The following is a 27,212-nucleotide window of genomic DNA, read 5'->3' on the forward strand; positions in this document are numbered from 1 at the left end:
GAATTTCGTAAAAGAAAAAACATACTAGATATTAGGCTGGATCATCATCATGTTGTGTGGGCTGGGTAGCATGACAGGCCGAATAAACCATAGAAGGTAGGTGGGCCACGAAATTAGGGGCCCAGTGGGCTTTCTACAAGCTAGCGTTAGGCTGACACGGTTTGAGTTTTTATTTGGGCCGCACTAGATTTTATTAGGGCTTGTTTGGGTGCATGAATTTTATCGGGATTCATGTATATCGGTCATCAGATTTGAGCTTCGGCGTAGGACAGCCTGGAGATTCGTGCAAGAGGGAAACAACCAGCTACGATCAACACGGAGCAGGTGCAAGCGCGCAGAAGTGGGTCGGAGTGTGAAGCTCTGCATGAGTGTTCCTCTTAAAATGTAGCTTCGTTTTCAAATCCGTTTGAACCTTTGTGTTGCATAGAATTAATGCAACAAATAAGATCCAATATGAATACATATTTTTTTATTTTTTTGTTTTGAATCTTTCAATATTTTGAATATACTATTTCAATGTTTCGCATAAAATGTTGAATTAGTGTATACAAAATGTTAAGTTAGATTTTGAAAAATGTTGAGTCAAGTTTTTTAAAAATTTGAACGTGTATGTTGAAATTGCTGAGTTAGGTTTTAAAAAATATTGGTTCAATTATTTGGAACTGTTGAAAGGAACAAAAAAGATAAATATAATAAATTAATCATAAGGATTACAAGAAAAAAGAAAAGAAGCATGAAAAAGAAAAAAAAACATGGGCCAACCTTTTTCTGTGTGCTGGGCCCTGTTTGGGCCTTGTCCCCCGCGTGGTAGGCCTCCTGGGTTGACCGAAGCCGAATCTTTTTTATGTTCCTAGACGATAACTCCATATTTGATGGATTCTCGAACTAAACTTTGATCCCCCAGCTTCAGTTGAGCTGCACATATCTTTAAAGTTCAACTAAATCAACTGAGCTGCACACTTGCACATATTTGTACAGTTCAAGCTATCAGTCAGCTCCATATTTTGGCCATGTCATAAGCTACCTGAGTGTTGAGAAGAACAACTGTACGATCTCTGAAGACAACTCATGTGAACTTCTTCTTTTTTCCTTCAAAACAGCGAATTAATTTGAATTCAAACCCCTTATCAAACGAATGCCTTGCAAGTTGGTTCTTCTCGGGTGCCTTTCACAAGCTCGACCATCTTTGACTTGCTTCCCACAAGCCCGGCAAACAATATGCGAGCCAGAGATTTCATCCGACAACTTCGTCAACCAAGCAGCAATCCAAGATATAATCTATACTACTCTATTTCATAGTCTTCACAGCACTACACAACCAGGAAAATTAAACACACATATGCATGCGTATATATAGTTTATCAGGATCATTAATTTGCGTTGAGATTCATACCGGAGGACGTAGGTGAGAATCAAATGCAGTTTTGCATTTCCCTACATAACCAATGTGCTAATCAAACAATTAACTAAGCCAAGTGCTTAACTGCACTTATCCAAACACATGTATAACAGAACACGAACAGGGCACACTAACAGCAGACCGATACCAATTCTACATAAGTTTTTCTTAACAAATATACAGGTCCCATTTATTCACCGCTCGCGGCACGTATTGTAGATACAGCAGACGACGCTGGTGCTAGCACCACAGTGATCGATCATTTCCCGAAGAGCGACTTGAACCACCAGCCCCCCTTGGCGTCGGTGGGCGCGGCGTCGCTCTCCGGCGGCGGGTCGTGCTGCGGCGTCCTGTGCAGCTTGCTCACGTCGTAGCCTTCCTCCTGGGCCCTCTCCACCAGCTGGTTGTACACTTCCTCCTCGATGCTCGTCTTCCTGCACAGAATCTACACGCGCATATGCATGCAGATTAAGATTAATGAGCACACAGCTTATAAGTTCACGGGGAAATGGACGGTTTCCTATGAACGAAATTCCTTCGTTACAGACGAGAGCTTACTAACTGAAGTAGAAATGAACTTGAATCGGTGCTCTCGTATGGTAGTACAACTTACCCATAGGCTCTTGCGGCGCGGCTCGCCGACGAGCGCGTACTGGTAGTCGTCGTCGACGTAGAGCACCCAGTAGTCGCCGACGACGGGGATGATGGGGAGGAAGGGCGGGAGGTAGAACTTGACCTTGAGCTTGGCCTCGTCGCTGGCCGGGTCGGCCTTGTAGGCGGTGCCCTCGATGTAGTCGCGCTTCCCCTTGCTCCACGTCTCGTTGAGCACGTGCACCGTCGCGCCGTCCTCCAGCAGCGCGTAGGTCGCGCGCGTGTCCTGGCCGTCCCGGGGCTGGAAGAAGGACGGGAACGACGCGATCTCGTACCACCGCCCCATGTACCGCGCCACGTCCAGCCCGCGCACCACCGTCATCTCGCTCCCGCTCTTCTTCGCCGCCGCCATTGCCGCCGGTCGGCTGATCACTGTGTGCTAGCCGTTTGCCTGTTACAATCTTTGGTTGGATTTTGCTTCAGGTGCGTTGAGCTTTGTGAATTGTGACGGATCGATTTATAGAGAAGGGGAGAGCGTTTTGGAGTGACGTAGTTTAGTTGGAGGGCAAGAGTCGGAGGAAGAGAGGATAAGGTGGTGCCGTGGTGGTGCGAGGAGAAGGACGTGGAGGGCTCTCGAACGCTTAGCGACTGCTTGTCTGCTTGCTCAGGGCCCGACTATACGTGGAGAATGGAGACTTGTACGTGATTACGTGAAGGTTACTGTTACTGCTTTTGGTAGATCTCTCCACTTGTTTCATGTGCAGGCAGCATCATTTGCAGGTTGATTAATTTCGTTGAGGAACCAGCCATTTGGCATCAGCTGATAGTTGTTTGCTTATTAGGATCACTAGTCCATCAACCCGTGCATCTCCACGGGCTAGAGATATACTTCAAATGTGAGATGACAAGTCTTGTTTGGGTGCTCTTGTAGCTTCTTTTTAAGCAGGTAGCTTATGCATGCAGAGGTGAGACTAATTGATTTACGATGAGAAATATGGAGGCGCAGAAATTAATAATTTACATGGTTTGCATGTATATATCCAAGAAGTGCCGCTTTTCCTCGATCTGGTTTGTGCATGTACGTATGATTCTTGATAGATATTGTCTTTCATTTCTATTTTTTGGTACTCTCTCCTCACTAAGAAGACATGATCGTTGGTTTTGGTGTCCAAATTCGTAGCTGTATTAGACTCGGCATCCATCATGTTAGTTCACGGTTTGTATTAGACCCATAAAGCCACTTCCACACCTGTGAGGTTAGATGAGCTTGCTCTAGATCACTCCAGAACATCCATGTGACCACTCGATAATCCTGCGAGATCCTTCCTTGCTTGCTCCCCAAGGTTGAAACTCTAAAGCGTAGTGAGAAAACGAAGAAAGTGAGACCGCGACCTAGCGTCGGAGCTTTCCGGCCATGTCCTTGTCCTGTTGGCTTCTTCATGATGTGCACCGGGAACCCAGAAGTGCGTCACTGTTAAACCATTCTTGGGCTTGGCTGGTAATGGTATAGTCACGTAACCTATTCCTCTGGGTCGGAAAAGGTTTCTTGTACGTTTACATTTCATACAAGTCCTTCTGCACGCAGCAGAGCTGTTGTCGCAGGTGCATTGCAAGAAGGCCAGGAGGTGTTCAGATATCCAGACCAGAGCAGCGAACTCAGCAACGGCGGGACACTGCTGTGTCACGGCTCACGGGCTGCCGACTCCGGAGATTTACGAGTAGCTCCGCAGTCCCGAGTGCCGGATCGCCTCATGTTGCTACGAATGCTTGACATGTTCGTGTTAGCACCACAACAGGTATCGTATCAAAGCGTTTTTGCTTCGCTACTTCATGTTACGCACCTGAGCCCTTTCAAACACGCCAAGGACCCATTTAATGCAAAAAAAGGAAGAGAGAGAACAAAACCAGTGCACGAGAAGAATAAACACGTCGCCAAGAAGGCAGCAATACAGGTCGATACTGATCCAGCTCTCCGAACACAGTATTTGAAACATGATTCACGCCTGGTAGAAGTAACCTGTGAACTCTCCGCACACATGACACATCCACAGCTCCACCTCGAAGCTAAACCGGTGTGTCATACAAATGCACTCCTACCAACTGAACGAGGCAATTAGGAAAAGCAAACTGATTTACAAGATACGTATAGATCACTCATGGGCTGAGAAGAAATGCTCTAAGAAACCGAACCGAGAACCCGCAGAATCACAACCGGCAAAAGATGTATGGGCGTAAATGCGCAAAAATTCCTACGAGTGAAACAAAGCAATCAGAACATAGCATCACTGAACTCTTGGCCTTCAACAATATCGCTGAATTCAGCACTCTTACTTTAACTTCGCACTTTGCACAAAATTTCCGAGTAAAAAATCCTATTACAGATGGAATACAGAAAGTGGCATCAAAATCTCATGATCAAGCTTTCAGAATCTTTGATGTCTTCCTCAGGCAGCAGTGAACGCCTTCTTCCCTGCACCACTCTTTGACCCGGCCGGGATGACCTTCAACACATTGAACCTCACGGTCTTGGACAGTGGCCTGCATGGCATTACGGTAAATTTTAGAGTTATGAGCAGCAGCAAGCAGGCCAAATTGGCACAACAGCAAAAAGTTTCATGCTTTGATCCTCAATGGTACATTGTCTTAACAAGGCAAGGATTCATGCCATGCTTGTACTAGGGAAATGTGGTGCACATGTCAAGGTAGTGCATCTTATGGAAATGCTAAGCTCAGTTTGAAAATGAACAATAACATCTCTGACCAAAAGCATGTTGAGCTTTCCACATAAGCTTAGCCAAATAAATTGTCTCTTCTATAAGAAGATAATCAAGATACACTATTTAGTATAAACAACTATATTTTTTACCTGCACTGGCCAATGATCACATAGTCTCCTTCCTTCACACGGAAGCAAGGGGAAATGTGGGCAGGGATGTTAGAGTGCCTCTTCTCATACCTATACACGAATACCAACAAAAAGGTTAATACGATATAATCACCTGATAAAGTGTAAAAACAATGAAGACTGGCTTGCCTTTGATATTTCTTGACAAAGTGAAGATAGTTTCTACGAACGATGATAGTCCTGTTCATTTTAGCACTGTGGCATGTTCCAGCAATGATGCGACCTCTAATTGACACCGTGCCGGTGAACGGGCATTTCTTATCAATGTAGGTTCCTGCAACATAAGCCAAATTAAGGAGTAAGGACATATATCAAAGTTCAATAGAGGTTTATGCATTTCACAAGGTATGGCAGAGGTGCAAAAGCAATACCAAGTAAAGGCACAGTGATAAAAGCAAATAACAGATATCATGTTTAAAAAATTTCTGGTATAAATGGGGTTCCAAAAAATATATTGAAGAAAATAGAAACTGATCAATCACAAGTGCAAAAATAAACTTAAGTCATCTCCATAGTGACACACTAATTTCAAGGAACGAACAGAACATACATCATAATATATCAGCTAGATAACAGGCAAGTGCATAAATAGACTCAATGAAGAACTAGCAGTCAAATTGTCACTCTAGTCACACCGATGTGAGTCAAACGAGGACCTTAGCAGCACAATATAGGTCACATGTATAACAGGCAAAATAACAGCAAGGAATCCAGCTGTAGATTCTCTGCTAAGCTTTATTATTTGAATATGTGAACTGTTTAGGAAAAAAAGGATCTATAGCCAAATAGCTTCCAAATACAAGCAGCAAAGTAATGAACGACGAATGTTAAGCAGCAATGAGCAAATTGGTTGTATTAAGCTAATTAGAAATGTAAGAATAAGAAGGAACGACATGGTGAAAGCAATGTATCATCCAAGCTAGCATCTGTTGGACAAAGAAGCTCCCGAACAAACCTTCAATGGCTTCCTTGGGAGTCTTGAAACCAAGGCCAATGTTCTTCCAGAACCTGTTGCCATCTTTTCCGGGCTTCTTCCCCTTGGTGGTCTTCTTCGGGCTGCAATTACAGATCGAGTCATTATTAGCAGTCCGTTACACAAACAATACCAAGAAGTTAAGAACCAAGTCAGTAACAAAAGATGGCACCCCTTCTTCTTACCAGAGGAACACCTTAGGCTGCTTCAAGAAAGCCTTCTCGGTCTGCAAAAGCCAGAGAAAAATGCTTCGATTTAACAGCTAAACAGAGCTCAGGGCCATCATCCAATAAAATGGTGGCAAGCTAATTACAGAAACTACATTAATCCCTCGCGCAAAAATAGAATAACACCGATCAAGACAGACGCGATACTACAAAATATATCTACATCTATTTCAGAGCATGGAATAGAATCACTTGGTGATTGATGAAGCCATCAAATCAGATCATACAACTTGAGTAATAATTTACTAAAAGCCCGGTGCTCGTCGAGACATTATGTCTACATGATAATCAACGATTTACCCAGATTTACAAGTAGTACTGGATCTGAAGTTTCAACCAGACGATACCACAAGAAGTACTAGCAATTTGACCCAAAAGAACGCTCCGAGAGGGTGAATCGCCTACTCGGATATGCCAAGGAAGAAGGAATGTATAGCCTTAGAGTGGATGAACGGGGCAACATACCTGCTCCGCCATGGTTGATGCTAAAAAAGATGGAGGCGACGGCGGCTCGGCGTAGATGGCGGCGGCGGCGGCAGGAGAAGATAGAAGGGGTGCCCGAAGCCAAGAAAACCCTACTCGTTGCGCTGGTTATAAATCTGAAAGATAGGTGGGCCTTTTCTGGGCCTGGATCTTGTGCTGGATGCACGTTGGGCTTTATTAATCGAATAAAAAATTTACAATGACACGTGGATGCATAATTTATCAGTATTATTCATTTAAGTTAAGATTTATGTTAAAAGAATAGATAAAAAATATAAATTATATGAAAAATCAATAGATAAATAAGTATTAAATAGAAATGATGAATGATCGAGATATACGTGTGTGTATAAAAACATACGGAGTTACATCTCCTCTATTTATCCTGCGATCGCAATTCTACGCCGGCCTCAATGATGGGTCGCTGTTTTTATATGGGCTGTGGATTGAAATGACGAGTCATAGGTAAATCTATCCTGCACCATATCTCTAGTTAATCTGAGCCGTGCGTGTACAATAGCCTCGTTGACTGGTTTTTTCCTCAACTGGTAATATTAATATCCTCTGAAAGTTTGCTTTTCTCATCCAGCTCAAAACAATTTTTTTTTTGAATAAAGAGGATGTTTTGTCAGTTACTCAATATTAGATTACAATATATGAGCAACGAGAGGAGGTAACATAGCTAGCTCAAGGGCAGTATTGCAGTGTGATTTGTAATAAATAGTAGAGAGACATTCAGGAGATAAAGAATGATAGTTTGTTTTTATTTAATAGGGTGTTTATATATTTATACATGATGAATAGATATGTGAAAGGATATATTTATTGGGAAGACATCACTTCTTAATAGACACATCACTTGGTAGTCGATCATATGGTGTTTATTCTCAACACTTTCCCTTGATCAATTATTCTAGTTGTAAACTTTTTATTGAAAACTCCTCTAAAACCCTGTGGGAAAATATGAGAAGAAAATAATATATTGATATGCCATTAAAACTCTTTTAAAATCTAATAAAAAAATGTAAGGAGAAAATGATATGTCATATATTGTTTATTGCCTCGTTGTAAGCTTATATGAGAAACCTAAATAGGAAAAATTTATTGGTGAGTTTAGAGAACAATAATTATGATATATGGATCATATTAAAACCTCCGAAATCCTCTTGAAAAAATAGGAGGAATACTAGTGATATGCTGTTAAAACTCTTTTAAAAATCAGTGAAAAAATAAGGAGAAAATGATACAACATATATTGATTATTCATTTTGTGTAAACTCATATGAGAAAACCTTTAAAAGAAAAAAAACTCATAAACGAGTTTAGAGAACAATAGATATATCTTTGATACCTCTTTTAAAAAACCCTAAGGGGAAAATAGGATATATGACATATAATCTTGTGTAAATATTGCCTCATTAAAAACCTTATATGAGGAATCGTATAAGAAAAACTCATAAAAGAAAAGAGTGCAATATAATAAGAACAGATTATTATTTACAGATAAACTCCCCCCGAACCTTGCAAATCTCGTAGTCATCGCATATAAATTATGTGAATACATTTTGGAATGCGGAAGTTGGTAAGGACTTAGTGAATAGATTTACGAGATTATCACATGATTTAGTTTGCAAGATTTCTATCTCCCTATTATGAGGATAGAATATTTTAGGAGCAATATGTTTGGTTATACTGCTCTTTATGTAACTTGTTTGCATTTAAGCAAATACATGCAGAATTATTTTCATAGATAATTATTGATGATTCAAAGGAATCAATACCACATGATAGTTGTATGTGTTTTATCATTCTGCAAGGTCATATATATGTATGTGATGTTTCAGAATGATAGGTGGAAGTAGCCTCTGGAATATGTTTTGATGACTCCAATGAGAAGGCTATATCACCATGAAATCAGTATATGAGCTGGCGTTATGAGAATCTGTTATGTAGCCAATGTCTGGATATTTACTATAGTCATATCTTGATTTTCTGATAGAAAAATTCAGATCTTTGGTGCTATAAAGATATCTCTGGATATCATCTTTGACTCCCATATAATGGTGTTGTTAGAGTTGTGCTATTTATGCTAACAAGTTATCTACAAATGCAATATCAGGCATGTTGCAATTTGCAAGATATATGAGCACTTTGATGGCACTAAGATATAGAATTTTAGGTTTAATATCTTTTCATTGTCAACCCAATATATGAATGGATTTTGATTCATATTTAGGGATTGAATGACCATAAGTATTTTGATGGATATGATTGTCTAATATCATTTGGATATTGGTGGACTGATGGATAAATATTCCTGAAAGAATATGTTCAAGTTGTAGACTTAAGCAAAATTTGGTTTTAACCAAATCATTCATCTCAATTTCCATCATAAGATGATTACATACTTTGTTGTTTGTGGTTTGGAGATGACACAAAATCCAATTGAGATTTCATTATGAACACACATGCAATCGTTGGAGTAACCCCTGTGGAAGGAACTCATTTAGTCAGTTGTACCACAATCAACTTAAATACTTAAAGTTATTGAGTAACTTAAGTTATACACAATATATATTGCGATTTGTATTTAGATTCAAAATACGAAGTCTATTAGGGACTTATATGTCCGAATCTATCCAATTCATTTGATCTGCCAATGATATTAAATATGAAAAATATAATTTTCACACATACCATGGGGTATATAACATCGTAAATTGATGTCAGGTCTCAGCGTGAACCCTTGTGCTACTAGCTTCTCTATTTCATGACCTTATGGAATAAAAATTCATTTTGCCTCCGCAGGGAAGATATTGGAGGTGTAGGTATTACTTCTGTAAATATCTCTCTTTTTGTAAGCAAGAGCAATTTTACCTCAATTACTTCATTCTATTTGGTCCAGTCCGAGTGCTTGAGGCACCCTGCCATGGCTATGGACTTTGGCCTGGATCTAATTGAAGATCTTCTGCAATTTTTGAGGAGAAATATTTATCGACAATTTGTAGTCTTTGGTATTGATTGATTCTATGGAATCAATATAGTTTGTGAAAATATTATCCCATTTAACTCCGTATATTTCCCAAAACAATAGAGTTAGGGTGTTCCCATGATCCAGCGCCTGAATTTGTGTACATATTTGTGCTAGACATTTTGGATACTGAACATCCATAGGCTTTTGGATAGTGAATATCCATAAGTGTCAATCAACTTGCTGTTGATTTGCATTTACTGTAGTGGAGGAGAGATTCATCTATTTTCGCGGTAGCTTACAAAAAGTTTTATCCTTTTGTGACCGTACTTCTCCTCCTCTTATTTTAATTTGGGGGTTGAGTGGCTTTGTTTGACACATTCTTAGCAGAAATGTAGGATTTGGTGACACCTTTGTGACGAGTAAACGCATCTGACAGATTATTTGTAATATGTTGCAAATATAAAATGTTCTGAATAAGGATTCAGATCTCAGGTACGTGGATATGAGGATTGAATATAAATGTGTGTGATATTCCCTTATGATTTCTGGCATTCTTTGTGGTAGAAATCTCCCCCTAATGTCTGGAATTGTTCTCAAAATGTTATGTGCATACGGGCAATGAATATGTCCTATTTGAGGGACTCGAGGTATTATATAATTGACGGATAATTATACCTCATATGGATCCCCAATACCCTTTGATGTATGCTGTATGGTGGTGATATCGGTACGTGCAGAACGTAACCGATTCACAGATGGAAATACTTGGCTGGGGCCAAATTTTCACGTACTAACTGCAACGGAGGGAGCCGTATGACTGCAGTTGGATGAATGTGGATTAATGATGCGGTGTGTAAAGCTGAATGTCACCAACAAGATGTTGATAAATTACAATTCTATGGTTGATCATGCAAATGAATTGATTCTCTTGATGAGATATTCAGCTAGATAATTGTGAATGTGCACATATGATACTTAATGTAGTAGTGCCCACAACCAAACAATAATTGCATGCACGTTAAGGAACGATATTATCCATTGTGAATGAATTTGATCCTGTGTCCAGGATAATTTGCTCTAATTTTGAGTATCTAAGCAATGAGTTTAGCATAAGTGTGTTGTTTTATGTATAAGCGACACATTTGAGACTATTTTGTAGATGCATCAATCAACATTATAGAGTACCTACATAGTCCATAAAATTACTGAATAGAGCCACATGTATGTTCTTGAATGTGTTCAAGAAAATGGGTGGCACATTATGAATTTTAAGGTAAGAGTACCTTAAAATTAATATTCCCTGTGACACATGCGGTATGCACTAATCTGAAGATTTTGGGAATATTGTGACCAATATAATTGTTAATAATTTTTCTCATCATCTCTAAGGTAGAGTGACCAAGGCAATCACGTCAAGTCTTGATTTGATCAAGATAGAAAAATTATTTTGTACGCAATATGTGGTACGGGATTTGATTTATGTATAGTACAATCCATATAGTATTTTGAGAAGCTTGCCATATCCGTTGACTAAAAGGAGAAATTCCTCTTTTGTTGTCATCATGAGTTTCAATATGGAAACTATTATGACATATATCTCTATAATTTATAAGGTACGGGTTAAATCAAAATACTGTACAGCATCAACGATTATGACTTGTGTACCCATAAAGAAAGTAATTATAGCACGACCCGAGCCAATAATTAATGCATCGCGTTCAACGGTTGTCAAAATATTTCCTTAACTCTTAGTAAGAGTTTGGAAATATTTTGGTTCCCTGTAGTATAGAGTTTGTGGTGCATATGTCCACTAGGCACATTTCCTTCATCGGATTGACTCCCGTAAAAATCTATATATAGAACTGAAAATTTTGATATGAAATTCTTTATCAGATATATAGAATACATACAAACTGTATGTAGTATCATAGTGCTGATACAATATTGTATTTCAATATTTAATGGGACATAGATAACTTGGTATCTAAGGAATTAGGAGACTAGATAAGGTCTCCAAACATATCGTGTGAAGCAAATTCAACAAACATGTTTTCCTTACTCATGGGATCTTCTGGTTGCAGAAGAGTCTGGTTGTTACTTGTTTCTTGTAGAACTTGTTATGAACAACTAGCCTCCTTAGTGGAGTCAGTTTAAAGATTGAAGTGTGCTTCAAATATTTTCCCTTGAGCAGGTCGATTATGTCACATAAATTGTAAATACAGATCAACTAAATGTCTTGAGGTGCGATATTTCTTAGTGGAATGCTTGTAGCATCCACACTTGCGACAAACATTAGATTTGTCAAGTTGTGAAATGCATTGAGCTTGATCCCGTGCACAGGGCATCTACTTCTTGTTGCGTTTGCGTTTACCATTGAAGTTCTTTGGATGACATCTAAAAGATTCATCGAACTTGTTGTTATTCTGGACATTAGCATATACTTCAAGTAAAGGAGTAGCGCAAATTAGACGCTAATGACAATTCCTTAGAAGGATGCCATCATATTTTTCGGCCTAAAATAATACATGAACTAAGTGAGAATAAACTCGGTATTTTTGCACGGTATTGTTGCTGTAAGATCCTATCAGTGGGAAGTATAGTAGATACAGTTTTATCTAGCATTTCCGTATTTGTAGGTTCTTTTTCGTAAAAACCGTAATTTTCAGCAGATTTTATGAACAACATGATTGTGATTTCCAACGAACTTAAAGTCCTAGAGTCAGAGTTGTGTCAATGCATGACTTGCATCGGGCAGAATGATTGCCTACTGCTGTTCATATATGATTTTGAGAGCTAGCTATAGAGTACTCGGATTTTCTTCCATCAGATACTCAGATTTGAGATCCGAATGGATATGGTGCCTTATTATGTATAAACCTTCATATTTAACTTGATTTTGTAGCGGTAGATCTCTCTCTTGAGGAAGTAGGAGTGCTGCTACTATTATGCGGCACGCAAGACTGACCTTGACATCCATTGCCCATGTTGTATAATTGTAACCATGAAACACGAGTTCATCGAACTCTTAGACGGTCATTGTATCATACATGGATTTGACCATAGATTTAATTAATTTACTGTAGGTAAATTAAAAATTATCATGGTAATGTTGTAATAATGATGCAAAAATTTTAAAATCAAGTTGAGACTTGAATTACATAGTGTAGACCTCAAATTATGTAGCTAACACGTTGAAGATAATCACCAAATATAGTGTAGATCTTGCAGCAGTAGGAGACATAATCTGATATTTATCAGTAGATGTCTATGTTCCTATTACCTTGTGTTATGCTAAGTATAATATTTGAGAGAACACGTTGAAGATAATTATTAAGTCAAGATGACAAAATGTAGATCTCACAGTAATGGTGGATAATCTGCAAATATGCAGTAGATGCCATTGTTCTATTACCTTGTGTTTTGCAAATATTAAATAGAGATAATCACATAGAAGGTAATCACCAAAATAGTGTAGGCCTCAAAAATAGTGATTTAACCCTTTGATAATAGTTACCAAAATAGTGTAAACCGTATAGCAATGGTTTAACACTTTGACGGTAGTTACCAAAAAATGGTGTAGACCATAAAGTAGTGGTGCTAGTAATTCGCTGTTATGAGCATAATCTGCAAATATTGCAGTAGATTTCATAGCATCCACGACCTTGTGTTATACCGATATTAGTTAAGGTAGTCACTCAAAATTTTGCATATTAATTCTGCTTGAATTAAGCACTTTTGGGCATAAAAGCTCTTTATGCTTAATTAAGGTGAATTAATATGTAATTTTGCAAGAAAATTCTTAATTGAAAAATTAACACGGCTGTTAATTCAACTGCATGTTATAGGGAATGCTTAATAGCGAACATATTGAACATTACAGATTTTCCAGAAAAATATAGTCTAGAATGCATATTTACATGATGTAAATATAATACATAATACGATGTTATTCTCAAATACCTGAGGTCCTAGAGCATAATTTTACAGAAAGTAAATTAAGGACACCGTAGTTTGTACATAGCCTGAGGGCTTAGATGCAAATAGCATGTAATACATGCAATTGTATATGTCACCTATGCAATTCCTGAAGACTCGAGGGTCTGGAATATATATTTACATGAGGTAAATTGAGCATAGTGAAATATTTGCATAGTCAGAGGACTACATTGTAAATGATAGAATATGTGTCACTTTCTTTAGCCGGTTATGTATTTTTTGAGAAATACAGGGGCTAAAATGTAAATAACAGTGAACTGTTATTCTTGTTTATTCACCGGCTTTACAATTAACAGAAAATCGGAGGGATTTTCTGTAAAATTGCCATGAGCCTTATTCCCAATCGAAGAGACGAAGGACGCGACCGGCGATTGCTTGTTGCGGGATTTCCGCCGCCGATGCAGCCAAATGGTTGGCGTGAGCTTGGCCCGCCACGGATCGCCGCCCGTGAGGCATGTCCGACGTGCGGCGCCACCATGTGGTGCGAGCCTCCGTTGGATCCGCCAGTGGTTCCTGCAGGTGGGGTTGTTGACTTTCGAATCAGCCAACTGATGCGCTCGACAGTTTGTTGGACACCGTGCTGCCGCCTGGAAGCCACCGCGTTGTCGTAGCTCGGGTAGGTCGGGCCGCCGTTGGGCAGGTCGTTGCCGTATTGCTGCGTGTCGCCTTGGAGAACCGACACCGACTGCCTGTGCCACCATTCGGGTGGTTGTCACGGGAGGGCGTCGGTGGCTGAGTGCCGCCGTCATCGGATAGGGCACCACCGCCGTCATCATGGAGGAGGTCGCCAGATTGGGGAGGTGAGGGCGGGAAGGATGAGGCGCCACCGACCGCTCGAAGAGCTGCCGGATCTTCATCGCCCAGCGCAATCGGCCGGGAACAAGGAAGTGGAAGATATAGCGTCCTCAAATCACATTAAAGAGGTAAAGACAGTGTCGATCTTAGAAGAAACCATGATTTGTTACCCTCTGCGGTTTGAACTGCACTGACCCATCAGATTAGTCGTTTAGCCGAAGCCGTCGACATGTGGATGGTAGAAGAGGTCGTCGTCGTCACTGTTGGATCTTGTGCGCTCTCTAGGAAGACAAACGAAGATACGCACGGAGGAGCATGAGGATTGACCGCTGTAGGAGGTGATGTAGTTCATGAGGAGAGTGGAATCACAATCCATCTCGCCGTCCATCTTCGATAGATCGCTCTTGCTTCTATTCGAGTCTTGATGCCTTCGGTCTAGCCGATTAGCGGCGCTGTCCTCTCTGTTCTTGTAGCCCTGGATGATCGAGGCCTTCATGCCTCTGTTGGTTGGATGCTAAGGCCGATGGGCCTCTGTTGTTGCTGTCTTTTTGCCGATCAGTGGTAGAAACTAGCAAGTCTGATAACGTATTGCAGTGTGATTTGTAATGAACAGTAGAGAGACACTTAAGAGATAGAAAATGATAGCTTGTCTTTATTCAATGGGGTGTTTACATATTTATACATACTGAATAGACATGATGAAAGGACATATCTATTGGGAAGACACCTCTTCTCAATACACACAACTTGGTAATTGATCACATTATGTTTATTCTCAACAGGCAGAACCCAGACGAAAGGGAGGGTGCAGGCAGGGTTTGGAGGAGCTGGATTTTCCACAGAGAACAACTTCTCTTTTTTTTTCACTAGCAACTACAACGTGAAATCAATCCAGAATATATATAATATAACAAAAGAGAGAGTTGTATACATGCACCCTCTCCAAAAAGTCGGTGCTATACATTTATGTATAGAAGATAAATAATGAGGGATTGAATATATTTTTGAAATATATGGAAATCAAATATTAAACGTTTAGGTATGGAAGATAAATAATGAGTGATTAAATGTATTTTTAAAAAGAGAAATATGAAGAATATTTACATGATGGATGTTTGATTAATTTAGATGAACAGTGAAGATATAAGAATATATAAATATAGATATAGATTGAATAGATGCATGGTTAGCCTACAAAACCGGGCAGGCCATGAAAAAGGAGGCCCAACAAAGCCGCCCCGCTAATCGCCCATTCCTTCCCTTGCATTCCGGCAACCTCGCCAACGCCGTGCGCCACCGCGTCGTCGCTTCCTTCATTCTTTCCTCACCGAATCGAAGCCGCTAGCCCGACCGCTATGACCGCCGCGTTGGCCCGCGCGTCCTGCCTCCGATACACCGTCGGGCGGCTCGGGTTCCCCCGCGCCTTCTCCTCCTCCTCCGCAGCCGCCGAGGCGGAGGCGGTGGGGCCCCGCTGCGACGCGAACACTTTCGCTGCAGCGGCCGCGCTGGCCGCGGGTTTGGGGGTGGGGATCTGGCTGCTGCCCTCGAGGCCGCAGCCGCTCGCGGACTCTGTTCAGGTGGCGGACGCCGCCGACGGAGGCCGGGGGGCCATTTCCGCCGCTTTTGGCGGTGCGGGCGCCGCGGTGGAGCGGGAGGAGGGGCGCAGGCTCCTGATCTGATTCTATGACCATTGTTGCTGCTTTGCGTAGCTTTCGTAATGTGATGCGCCGGTGCGTGTGGATTTGTGTTCCTTTTCTGTTTAAAGTATCGTGGTTGGGAAACAATTTTAGCGCTCTTTTTTCTTTCGGCCATTAGCGCTGTTCCACAATTGTACGAACATTTCTAGCAATTTGTTCTATTTATTTCAATTTGATCGCATTGTTGGACACAATACTTATCGCACAATCCTCGTGTAGACTCGTATCGCAGGAGGGTGTTCTTCAACTACGAGAAGAGGATTAGGACGCGCAGCCCTCAGGAGAAGGTAACCGTGGCATGCTGCGTTCTGCTCTGCGTTGGATGGCGTGATAAACTATAGGCATCCTGATTGTGGTGTTCTTGCTGCTAGATCTTTGAGTACTTCGCGTCAGTCCACAACCCGGATGATGAGGCGTACATGTTACCTACCGAATTGATGAGGGCTGTTGTTCCTGTTTTCCCTCCATCCGAGTCGCAAATTGTCAGGGAAGGGAGACTGAGGGGGGAGCGCCACCCTGGCGAGTTACATTGTGCCCCGTCGCAATTTTTCATGCTATTTGATACGAATGGCGATGGTCTCATCTCCTTTGCTGAGTAAGTGGGTTGTGACTTTAGCCGAAAAAAGTGTTTGCCATTTGCTCTGGTATCTAACTTTCGTTATCAAATGGAAGGTTCTTGCATTTTGTGTAAGTGTTGTCATGTAGTAACAAACTAACAATACTTAAGTAAGTCTACCATAGGGTTCCCCCAGCTACATATGCTTAGATATATACATCTAGCCAAGTAGGTGTCAATATGGTATTAGCGTTGCACGCTGTTCTGTATCGCTTGTGTGGTTTCTTTAAGTATAAGAAAATTTATCCATTTGTTTAAATTGCTAATATTACCTCGTACAGGTATATCTTTTTTGTGACATTACTTAGCATCCCTGAATCAAGCTTCAATGTGGCTTTCAAGATGTTTGACCTTGACCACAATGGTAAGTCATCTTCCAGCTACTGGACCTGATTTTCAACACATTCCTATTCTCTTGAGATTAATATACATCTGATCTCTATCTGTTCATAAATTAATGAGCCTCTTAATCAATTTACTATTACAAACATGCTTATTTACAGATGTTAGTTTGATATATATTTGATTAGTTTATACCTTGCTTGGAAGTACGTCTGTCAGATAATGATGGTTGTATGTACAGTCTTTCATAGCTGATGACATCTGAGGAAAAAAGTAACTCCATGTTTTTTTTTTCTTTTGAGAGCACTCGATCAAATTTACTGTATAGAACTTCCAATGTGCTCCACTGGCAAACAGCTGCCTCCATATTTTTAGCAGGGATTCACTTGATTTCAACAAACCTCCAAAGGCCCCTGTCATGTTAGAAAAAAAATAGCACATAGAACTAAACTTGTTGATTTCTACTGTGCAGAGCGAGTCTAATGTCTGCTTTTATTAAGAAATCTAGGTTAATTCATGGGTTTCTTCATGTTTATGGACTTATGGTAGAATTTCCTTTTTCTCCACAACGTATATTATGGTTGAAGAGTCTTGCAAACAAATATATGACATTCGGCCCTAGCGGATAGTTTCTTTTCATCATTTCTTTCATTAATATAATTATGATACTAGATATCGTTTGTGATGTAAGTATGTAACTGTTGAGATGATTAATGAGAAGCTAAATAAGTCAGTGTTGTGCATCAAGCGATTCCATTTTGTGTGCATTTGCCTGTTGATATTCTGCAAAGACACCAAACATGCATCTTTATATGAATAACTGTAACCGTCGCATGCTTTATAGAGTCCATTTGGAAGAAAATCAGATAGGGTATAAGAAAAATCTAACACCACTTAGTTGTTTGACTTCTACATTATTTTTCTATTTCATTTAAACTTGACTGTTTCCTGAAGCTATCAAAGGTATGGTTTTCACCTTTTGTATGGGCTTTACAGAAGGATGCATTTAAACACTGTATTATTTGTGCTCCATTGTTGTTTACATTTGGCAATTCGTGTGCAGTTAATATTTGTCATCCAGATAGACCTGCTTTATGAGCATATCCAATCATCTCAGTTGTTAGTATGGGTATGAACAAAATTTAGCAAGCTCTTAATCTGTTATTTCTTTATTCTCATTTGCTACTATATCTTCACAGAGAAATTGACAAAGAAGAGTTTAGGAAAGTAATGCATCGATGCGGTCCTATAATAGGCAAGGAGCTACCCACAGGGATGGGTTACGCTTTGGACGTAAGGTTGGTCAGCTGGTGGAAAATGGTGGACTGGTTGAGTACTTCTTTGGCAAGGATGGGAATAAACATCTACACTATGATAAGTTCTCTAAATTTTTGAAGCAATTGCATGATGAGGTGATTTATTTATTTTCATCCTTTATATCGTTAATATAATTATGATGCTAGATAATGTTTGTGTTTATGCAACACTTGACATACTTAATGAGAAGCTAAATAAGTCAGTGTTGTGCATCAAGCAACCCCATTTCATGCGTATTTGCTTGTTGATATTCAGCAGTGGCACCTAACATCCATCTTTTTATGAATATTGTTCGGGCCACACAAACAATTTCAAGGCTACATTGTTGTTTCTAGAAAGTATTGATGAGCATGAGTATGCTATATATGTAAGTTTGCCGATTAATATGTATAGAGGTTATTTGGTATGTAAAACTTGCAAAAGAAGCAAAATGTAGAGAAATCGGAGCAAATCATATGTATGAGGGCAAATACCGAAAAAGTAGCAAAATGAGAAATTGACACCACTATATTCCAAATCTTTCCCCTTTTTTTTATTGGAATCCTTCCAAATTATCAACACACACAACTTGTGCTGAATTTCCTTGTTTCATACTTTGTACTTTGTAGTGTGTTGTCTAAAGAAATAAAGTTTTGTCAAGGTCATTGTTCAACATTTTTTTTACTATGCATGCGCTTCCTCCTCCTTTTGTACTTATGTAACTAACGAGTAGTGATGTATTGCCTTTGTATTCTAACTTTTAAGAAGCATCTGGGAAATATGCTTGATAAAAAAAGCCTTGTTAAAGGGTTGAGTGAAAACATGAAAAGAATTCTGTGTTCCACAAGCCTAAATTAATGGATACGTCGAGTTCCTTTTCCCCTCTTATTATCTTTGGCCCGTGCTGATAGAACTTTCTAACTCATTGCTTTTGTTGAATTAGCAGATCATTTGCTTGGAGTTCGGTCACTATGATGTCAAATCATCCAGGACAATACCTGTGAAGGACTTTGCATTATCCATGGTTGCTTCTGCTGACATGAATCACATAAACAAGCTGTTGGACAGAGTTGATGATTTGGATGACAATCCTGATCTCAAGGATTTGCGCATTACCTTTGAGGTTTGACTGTTTGCCATCCTGATATCCCCCTTGTTAGTCTTGGGTTTACTATGTGTTGTTTTTCAATTATTATCTAGAATTTCAGGAGTTCAAGGCGTTTGCTGATCTCCGGCGAAGGCTGGAACCGTTTGCAATGCCTATCTTCAGTTATGGCAAAGTAAATGGTTTGTTGACGAAGCAGGATCTAAAACGTGCAGCAACTCATGTAAGGTCTTCTGTCCTTTTGATATCAGCTGTGAATATGATTAGCTATTGTTGATGGAAGTATATCCTTCTAAGTTTCTTTAGGAGAATCACTGGCTCATTCTTTTTCTCATTATGCAGTGCTATGTGCTAGCTGGAAAATTAGTTCATAGCTGACATCCTCCAGCTTTCCACATAGTTTTTAGTTCTGTTTTCTGATTGATTTCCTTATTTGTGGAGTGGACTTGACTTACAAAGTGGTGGACATAATTTTCCACGTGTTCGATGCTAACCGTGACGGTAACCTAAGCTCAGAGGAGTTCCTGAGGTCATTGCAAAGACGAGAAATCGATATTCGCCAGCCAGCAACTTCCGGTTTCTTAGGCGTGGTCTCCTGCTGGCTGAACTGTACAAAGTGTTCTCTTCAACAGATGCTGTTCTAGTAGAATCTTTTGATGCTCACAATACAGTCTTCTGTTGCCCTTGGTTGCTCTCTATTTGATTTACGTACGCCAAACTCACTTCCTATGAAGTTAATCCCCAAAAGTTAAGCGCTATCTCAAAACTTAATCTTTTTTGGGATGTTTTTGGTTCTGTGCAGGAGCTGGAGAACGTGATCGACAACATATAGAGTTCTGAAGACACGATTTTGTTGTAATTATTACCCTCCTGACTGCTGTTCAAAGTTGCCCAAATGCATAGCAGCCGTAAGGAATACGTTTCGTTCTAGCCCAAGGGCTCAGATGACAGATCTCTTCTCCACTAACGTTAAATGACTATCTGACTTGGAACCTCGCTACCTGTTTTGTTTTAGTTATATACTTGATGCTCGAATTCTGTGGTTAGACAATCACACTTGTTACAGTTGTCGACCATATTTTCCCTTAATAAATGAATGATAATGATGATAAGTAGGAAACATTAGTTTGTGGTAATCTATATCTATACTTTCTATATAATTCACCAGTGATTTACATGTTCACTCAAATGGTTATTGTGGAAAGTTGGATTCTGTTTTTTTCTTCTTCTAAAAATACTATTATTTGCCTTTTATACTAGACACATCTTTTTATCTGATAATTCATTTACTACCAGGTAATTCATTTACTACCACTTCAATCTACACAAGTATGGTATGATCTAAACCTCGATCGAGTTCTCTAAGCGAAGATACGTGCCGATTGATGGATATATTATACAAAACTCGGACATGACAACTCACACAAGTTGGAGCAATTTGTTCTGATTGTTGCTCGCCATACATATAGATCGATGGCCGGTGTACGGCTAAGGTTTATTGGAAATGATTAGCGCGCAGCACTTTGCCTGACACGGAGATGCTGCTGTCGATCGGGATAAGAAGTGTCGTGAAAGAGGAAAAGGTGTGCACAGGCCGTGTATGATTGTTTTCCCAGTTTATTCATCCTTCTGTATTACCCTTCGGTTATAAATACATATTATTTTGAAAAAAATGGGTCAAACTTTAAAACTTTGATTACCAATATTTTTTTAAAATATTTAGCTTGAAAATTTTAAAATCATATAAGTTGATTTGTCTTGAAAAATGCTTTCATAATATCATAAATTTAATAGAAAATAGTGGTCAAAACTATATATTAGAGATCAAAATAATATGTATTTATAATCGGAAGGAGTATTGTACATGCAAATATGCACATGACAAAGTTAGCCTTCAAATTTGCGACTACTACTACTCAATATTACCAGCCAGTCAGTAACAAAGTGTCACGAGTTGAAGAACATTGCAACGGTCGCATGCAGTCGTTGCTGGCTTGTTCACTGATCGATCAAGACGCCTAGCTTTATCCGTAGCATGCACGCACTGGCTCCACCTCCATGCAGATGCAGGCAGCAATGTATGCGGTACCATGCCATAGCGCCATACCCGTTGTTGATCCATCGACCGACCGCCATGTCTGTGGTGCCTCGGCTTTTCAGATCTCGCAGTGGTACGTGAGCGTACGTGCCGCCCACTGTTGGCACGTGCGCGCGTCTCTACCGAGTACTGCTCACAAATGCAACACAGGGTAAGAACTCCACTCCAGTCAGGTCGGATCCTGATATTTCGGTGGTCTAGAGCGAGATTAAAAAATGGGACTCTATTATTAAATATAAATCGTCTAGAACTAATTTTTTTCAGTTTACTTTTAGACCGATATACACAGTATACATATACATATAGGGTCTTTGAATTTTAAGGATCCAGAACGGTCGCACCGCTCAACCTCCTCCGGACCGGCCCTAACTCCAGTACATATGATTGTTGCTCCACAACAAAAACACTTCTTTCCAAAATAAAATGCCTGCTGCTGTCAATCTCTAAAGTCTAAAGCATGGACCCAGACTTGCACAGCATGGAAGCATGTTCAATAGCATAACCAGTTGACATGGTAAATAATACAAACTTAGCGAAGCAGTACACTACAAGCAGGACATCGAGACCAGAGCGACATGCCAGTAGTTGCATTATCAGCTGGTCTCTGTTTCTACTACTTTCTAATCCCTGTCTTTGTGGTTGCTATGTTCGGTTGTCTTCACTGTATTTGCCTCAACAAACAACTGTGTATGATTTAATTCACGTAATATTGCCATATAAAATACCGCAAGGTTGAGTGAACATGGCACATCAGGAGTGACTCATTGTAAACAATGTACAGCTGCTTCAGTAGAACAAGCCTTAGTACAAGCCTGTTCAGCAGAATAACATGCATCCATGGCGCAGAAATAAAGAAGAACAAGAATAAGGGGGCATGGTAACCTTGACAGCCGGGTAGGAGACAAGCAGATGGGCGCGAGGGCTCGGCAGAGGGCGAATCCGGCGCAATCCGTCGGAGCAAGTGCGGCCAACCTGATCTGCTCTCGGATCCGGCGGGCGGCGGCCACAAATCCTAGAACGGTGTCGCGTGATAGGACCAAACGGGAGAACTGCTTGGGTGCGGTCCGGTTATAGCCCAACGGCACATGGTGGGTAAATAGAGCAAATGACATGCTTGTAAATAAAGTGCAAGCATTTGCGGATCGGCGCGTTTGGTATGGATTCAGCCGTTTCGGCTGAGAATCAGATCGGGTTCCCCCATCCAAACGCCCCCTAAACTAATGGCGGAGATCTTGTCTTTTTTCTACAATTAGAGTGAAATTTTCTCAACCTTGATGTTAAACATGGAGGCTCTTTTTTTTTTTTTACTAATTACTAAGATAATATATGGCAAATTTCTACCCTGGTCATAAGAGATGTAGCACGCACGATACTAGAAACATTGGCATGTCCATATCAATTTATTATGTTAAGCATGGATTTTCGGTGGCCTCCCACAATATGCCATGTTAAATTTGAAAGAGACTTGTAGCAGCTACCTCATGAAGCTTTGAGTTTTCAGAGATGAAGCTATATATGTAAATAAATGAGCAAATTTCACTTTAGACCATATATTAGCGTACTTGGTGAACTTTGAATTATATTTTAACGCTAATTTTTTAATTTGCACCATGTTTAAGGATTGAGCCTTTGATTGTGCTCATGTGACAAGCAATTCTATCCACCTTAGCTCCACGGATTCAACTAGAAGGGTGGACTTCTATTTCCAACCCAGCTTTCATTCTCAGTTCGTTCTTCGTTGCTTACTTTCTCTTTGACCTCAAGTTGCTAGAGTCGTATTTCCATATCGAGCCTCTAGGGTGCAAGTGATACTCGCAGACTTCGTTGCCTGTTTATATTCATCGCTGATGTCGCCACCTCAAGTCGCACCTGCATGGCCACTCCTCTCTAGCCATGTCTACCTTGTCGCCGTCTCTCCTTAAGTCATCACCTGCACCATTGCACCACCCCAGCATGTCTACTTCGCTGCTGGTCCACCACCTATCTTCGCAATGCTATCAAACAGAAACAGGTAATCAGATAGTCGAAGTACATATAGAACGGCATCCCAGATGAATATGTAGAATTGAGGTGTGGATCGAACAACTCGTCACGTGAGCATGGTCCAAAACCCATTTTTTACACGATGTAAATTAAAATATTAACGTTAAATATATGATTTAAAGTGAAAGTTGTTATTAAAATTGATTTAAAATGCACCATATACAATAATATATAGAGCAAAGTGAAATTTACTCGAAACAAAGAGATGACAATCAAGCCATAGATAGATCTATGGATCGGGATCCTCTGCATTGAAGATCTCAGCCGTCCGATTCACAAGCAACGATCCAGATCAAAAGCTACAATATATGTGCTACAGTAGATAATGATGCACAGTATTCCACGGAACTGTTGCTACAGGAATCGTGGAACTGAGCTGATAACTGAAATCACTGTATGAACAGTGTCGCCTCTGCAGGACCTGCGTCCTAGATCTGTATATGAAGAAAAGACGTTTGACCAGACGCTCGAGCTCTGGAGCCCAATTAGCAGGAGGGAAAAATTAGGGAGGGTGGCTCCAGCTCTTTCAAATGCCTCGAAACATAGATTTTTCGGTGATTATCCACAGAGAGAGAGAGAGAGTAAAATAGTTGTGTTGCTCTATTTCGGAGGAGAAACCGAGAATATGACCAACCTTTTTTTAGTTAAAAGAGCCAAAGTTCTCAAGAAACTAGGCTGCAATCTGAAAATAACAGAGCCTCTGCTCAGCCAAACAAGACCAACAACACTTAATTTTGGTAGGATAAATTATAATAGTGTAGATTTAGATTACTAACTAAGCAGTCGTATGCCTAAAAAAAGCTTAACAGTTGTAGACACATACAACAATGTTTTAGAATATACATGCTATACAAATGCACAATACAACTATATTTTTAAACCTAGCTGCATAATTTATGCGGGCAATTCTACCAGTGTTACATTTATGACATCTGTTTGAAGGACTTGCAGGACGTTTTGAGTCATTCCAATTTTAGGAAAGCATACTGCTTTGATTTCCCTTCGACATATATGACGTTTGGATTGCATGTGTTAAGGATTTTAGCAGAAGTATCATCAGGATTATCAAGTCAAGTACAAGATCAACACACAAGACATAATATTTTTTAACGAGGTTTGGCCAAATTACCTACATCCTCGGGGCATGACTACGGGCGCTTCTCTCCAACTGTTTCTGTCTTACCTCTGGTTACAATGGTGATGCCTTCTATTTAAAGGTCCGGAATTAGGAGTTCGACTATAACTCTAATCCTAGTCCTACCCAATTACAACTCAAGTCTATCTGTAACCTACCATATACACATATTCGACACATATTCCAACAAACTCCACCTTAGCGAATATGCACGCCAACTTGAGTCCGCCATGTGTGAACCTCCGTGTACTTAGACTTGAGCCGTCTATCTCCACTGCTCATCCTGAACAGTCCGACGAGGATGCCTCGCCGCCAGGAACGTATTCCGCAAAATTTACAGCTCCCACCTCCTTAACTTCACATTTCAGCTTGTATTGATGACCTTCCGTCTTCTCACCTATCATCACAGTCTTTCCATCATGTATCACATTCAAGGTCTTCTTATCTGACATCATCTAATACAACCAACCTTCTCTATGCAGAAATCCAAGCGATATTAGATTCTTTCTAAGTCCCGGCACATGCTGCACACCCTCAAGTAGCACTTCTTGTCCATCATACATCTTCAGTTTGATATTGTCGGCTCCCATAACACGGTAACCCGCGTCATCTCCCAAGCGAGCAAGACCAAAATCACCTTCAGAGTATGAAGAGAACCACTCTGTCGGAGGGTGAACTCCTCAAGCAGGGATCCGGAGGGACCCCATTTGAGATTCGGTCGGGGGGATGATTCTGAATCTGTTTTGCGGGTGAAATAAATGGACGTAAATGCGATGCAGGTGGAATGGAATGATCGGATGCAGAAAGTAGTAAATGCTCAGGAGGTTTTTAGACAGGTTCGGGCCGCATTGAGCGTAACATCCTACTCCTGTGTGTATGCTATAAATACTCTGAGAATGTCTCTCTGAGTGTTTGCTGGGTTACAAGAATATTTGTCTAGTCTAGAGCTTTGGGCTCCTTGTTCTTCGGTGATCTGAGCTTCCGTGCTTGTCTTTGCTGCTGTCTTCGACTTGTCCTGGCTCCTCTCCTCCTTCAACTAACTTGGCTGTAACTGACTTGTCTTCTCCGGGGAGCCCGTCCCGCCTTAAGTACCCGCCGGGGCGGTAGCGTGCCCAGAAAGGGAGGGCGCGAGTTCTAAGGCGCCATAAATGGAAAGCAACCATCATGGGCTGCTGCGCGAGGTGACGGAGAGGGTTGAAAACGTGCCCCCGTCCGGTCTTGTAGGTCATCATGCCGTTCTTCAACGGGTGCCGCGGGGAGGGCCCACCGGGCAACCACCGAGCACCCTGGCGTGCCCGCCCGGTCAGAGCGAGTCTGACACAGCAGGGTGGCAGGCGGGGCGCCTTGGGCTTCGCGATGTTATCCTGAGGTGCGTCGGATGTCCCGCGATTGAACCCGTGCATTAAATGTCCCCACGCCTCCCTGTCAGGCCGTGGCAGGGACTGACAGCAAGTGTGGGGGAGTAGTTGGAGGTGACAGGCCACGTGCCCTCTTAAATGCAGCATCGGGCCTTTCACTGGTTGACACCTTACCGCTGGACCTCTGTGGGGGCCACCGGCGAAGGACTTCTCAGGCCCTCGGGGAACCGAGTGCTCGGGGGCCACTGTTCGCCGCCCCGAGCACTCTCTCCAGGATATGCCCTTTCTTGGTCCTCGGAGAACTGAGTGCTAGGGGGCCACTGTTCACGGCCCCGAGCACTCTCTCCCGGAATTGGCTGTTCGGGTTCTCAGGGAACCGAGTGCTCGGGGGCCACTGTTCATGGCCCCGAGCACTCTCTCCCAGAACTGACTTCCCTTGGGTCATCGGGGGACTCGGGTGCTCGGGGGCCATTGTTCGCAGCCTCGAGCACCCTCTTCTCGGTACTCGGCTTGTGTCGTCGTCGGGGGACTAGAGTGCTCGGGGGGCCACTGTTCGCAGCCCCGAGCACCCTCTTCCCGGCACTTGGTCTTCTTGGGTCATCGGGGAACTCAGGTACTCGGGGACCAACTGTTCATGGCCCCGAGCACCGTCTCCCAGGACTTAGTCCTCTCGCACCTCGGGGAGATAATCCCCGCGGGAGGGTGCCACGTGGCAACCTGCTGATCTGGCCTCGGGAGTCGGGGACCCCTGGTTCCTGTGTCATCGACAGCAGCCCCCGGACCCATTGGTAGGCGATGGCTCAGAGACTGCAGATGGGGCTCTCATCTTCATCAAGGCCGATCCTAGCACCGACGCCACGTGACCCGTTTTTAGGCGCTGGTCTCTCTGGCCCAGGCTTCTGGCACAGCTCAGCGGGGAGCCGAACGGACGCGTGTCCAACCGACTCCTGAGGCGCGTGATAACGAGGCGGGCGGCGCGCGTGGCGCCCGCGCAGATCGAGGATAGTGCGCTTGACAACCGCACAGATCGAGGGAGATTTGCCTGGCGCCCACGCTGAACAAGGAAGTTCATCTCGCTGAATGCGCCGCGGCAGGTGTCGTTTGAAATCCCCATGATATAAAAAGGAGAGGGGAGCGAACCGTTGCCCCTTTACGCCATCCTTGCGATCAAGACTCTTG

At 41.6% G+C, this 27,212-nt stretch overlaps 2 protein-coding genes and 1 pseudogene across 2 annotated transcripts; 1 reads left to right on the plus strand and 2 right to left on the minus strand.

The window, feature by feature from the left end:
• Positions 1-1,467: 1,467 nt before the first annotated feature.
• On the minus strand, positions 1,468-2,536 carry LOC133919284 (temperature-induced lipocalin-1-like). The gene is made up of 2 exons (XM_062363639.1): positions 2,013-2,536; positions 1,468-1,844 (listed from the first exon to the last, which is right to left on the minus strand). Exons 1-2 carry the CDS (start codon positions 2,400-2,402, stop codon positions 1,659-1,661), a joined length of 576 nt encoding a protein of 191 aa, XP_062219623.1. The 5' UTR covers positions 2,403-2,536; the 3' UTR covers positions 1,468-1,658.
• Positions 2,537-4,289: 1,753 nt separating this feature from the next.
• LOC133919285 (small ribosomal subunit protein uS17-like) lies at positions 4,290-6,710 on the minus strand. The gene is made up of 6 exons (XM_062363640.1): positions 6,561-6,710; positions 6,054-6,094; positions 5,851-5,951; positions 5,025-5,169; positions 4,857-4,946; positions 4,290-4,528 (listed from the first exon to the last, which is right to left on the minus strand). The coding sequence occupies exons 1-6, from the start codon at positions 6,570-6,572 to the stop codon at positions 4,435-4,437; spliced, it is 483 nt and encodes a 160-aa protein (XP_062219624.1). The 5' UTR covers positions 6,573-6,710; the 3' UTR covers positions 4,290-4,434.
• Positions 6,711-15,584: 8,874 nt separating this feature from the next.
• LOC133919286 (calcium uptake protein, mitochondrial-like) lies at positions 15,585-20,541 on the plus strand (annotated as a pseudogene).
• The last annotated feature ends 6,671 nt before the right edge of the window (positions 20,542-27,212 follow it).

The sequence above is a fragment of the Phragmites australis genome, chromosome 5 (genome assembly GCF_958298935.1).
Source record: "Phragmites australis chromosome 5, lpPhrAust1.1, whole genome shotgun sequence".
NCBI classification, from domain to species: Eukaryota; Viridiplantae; Streptophyta; class Magnoliopsida; order Poales; family Poaceae; genus Phragmites; species Phragmites australis.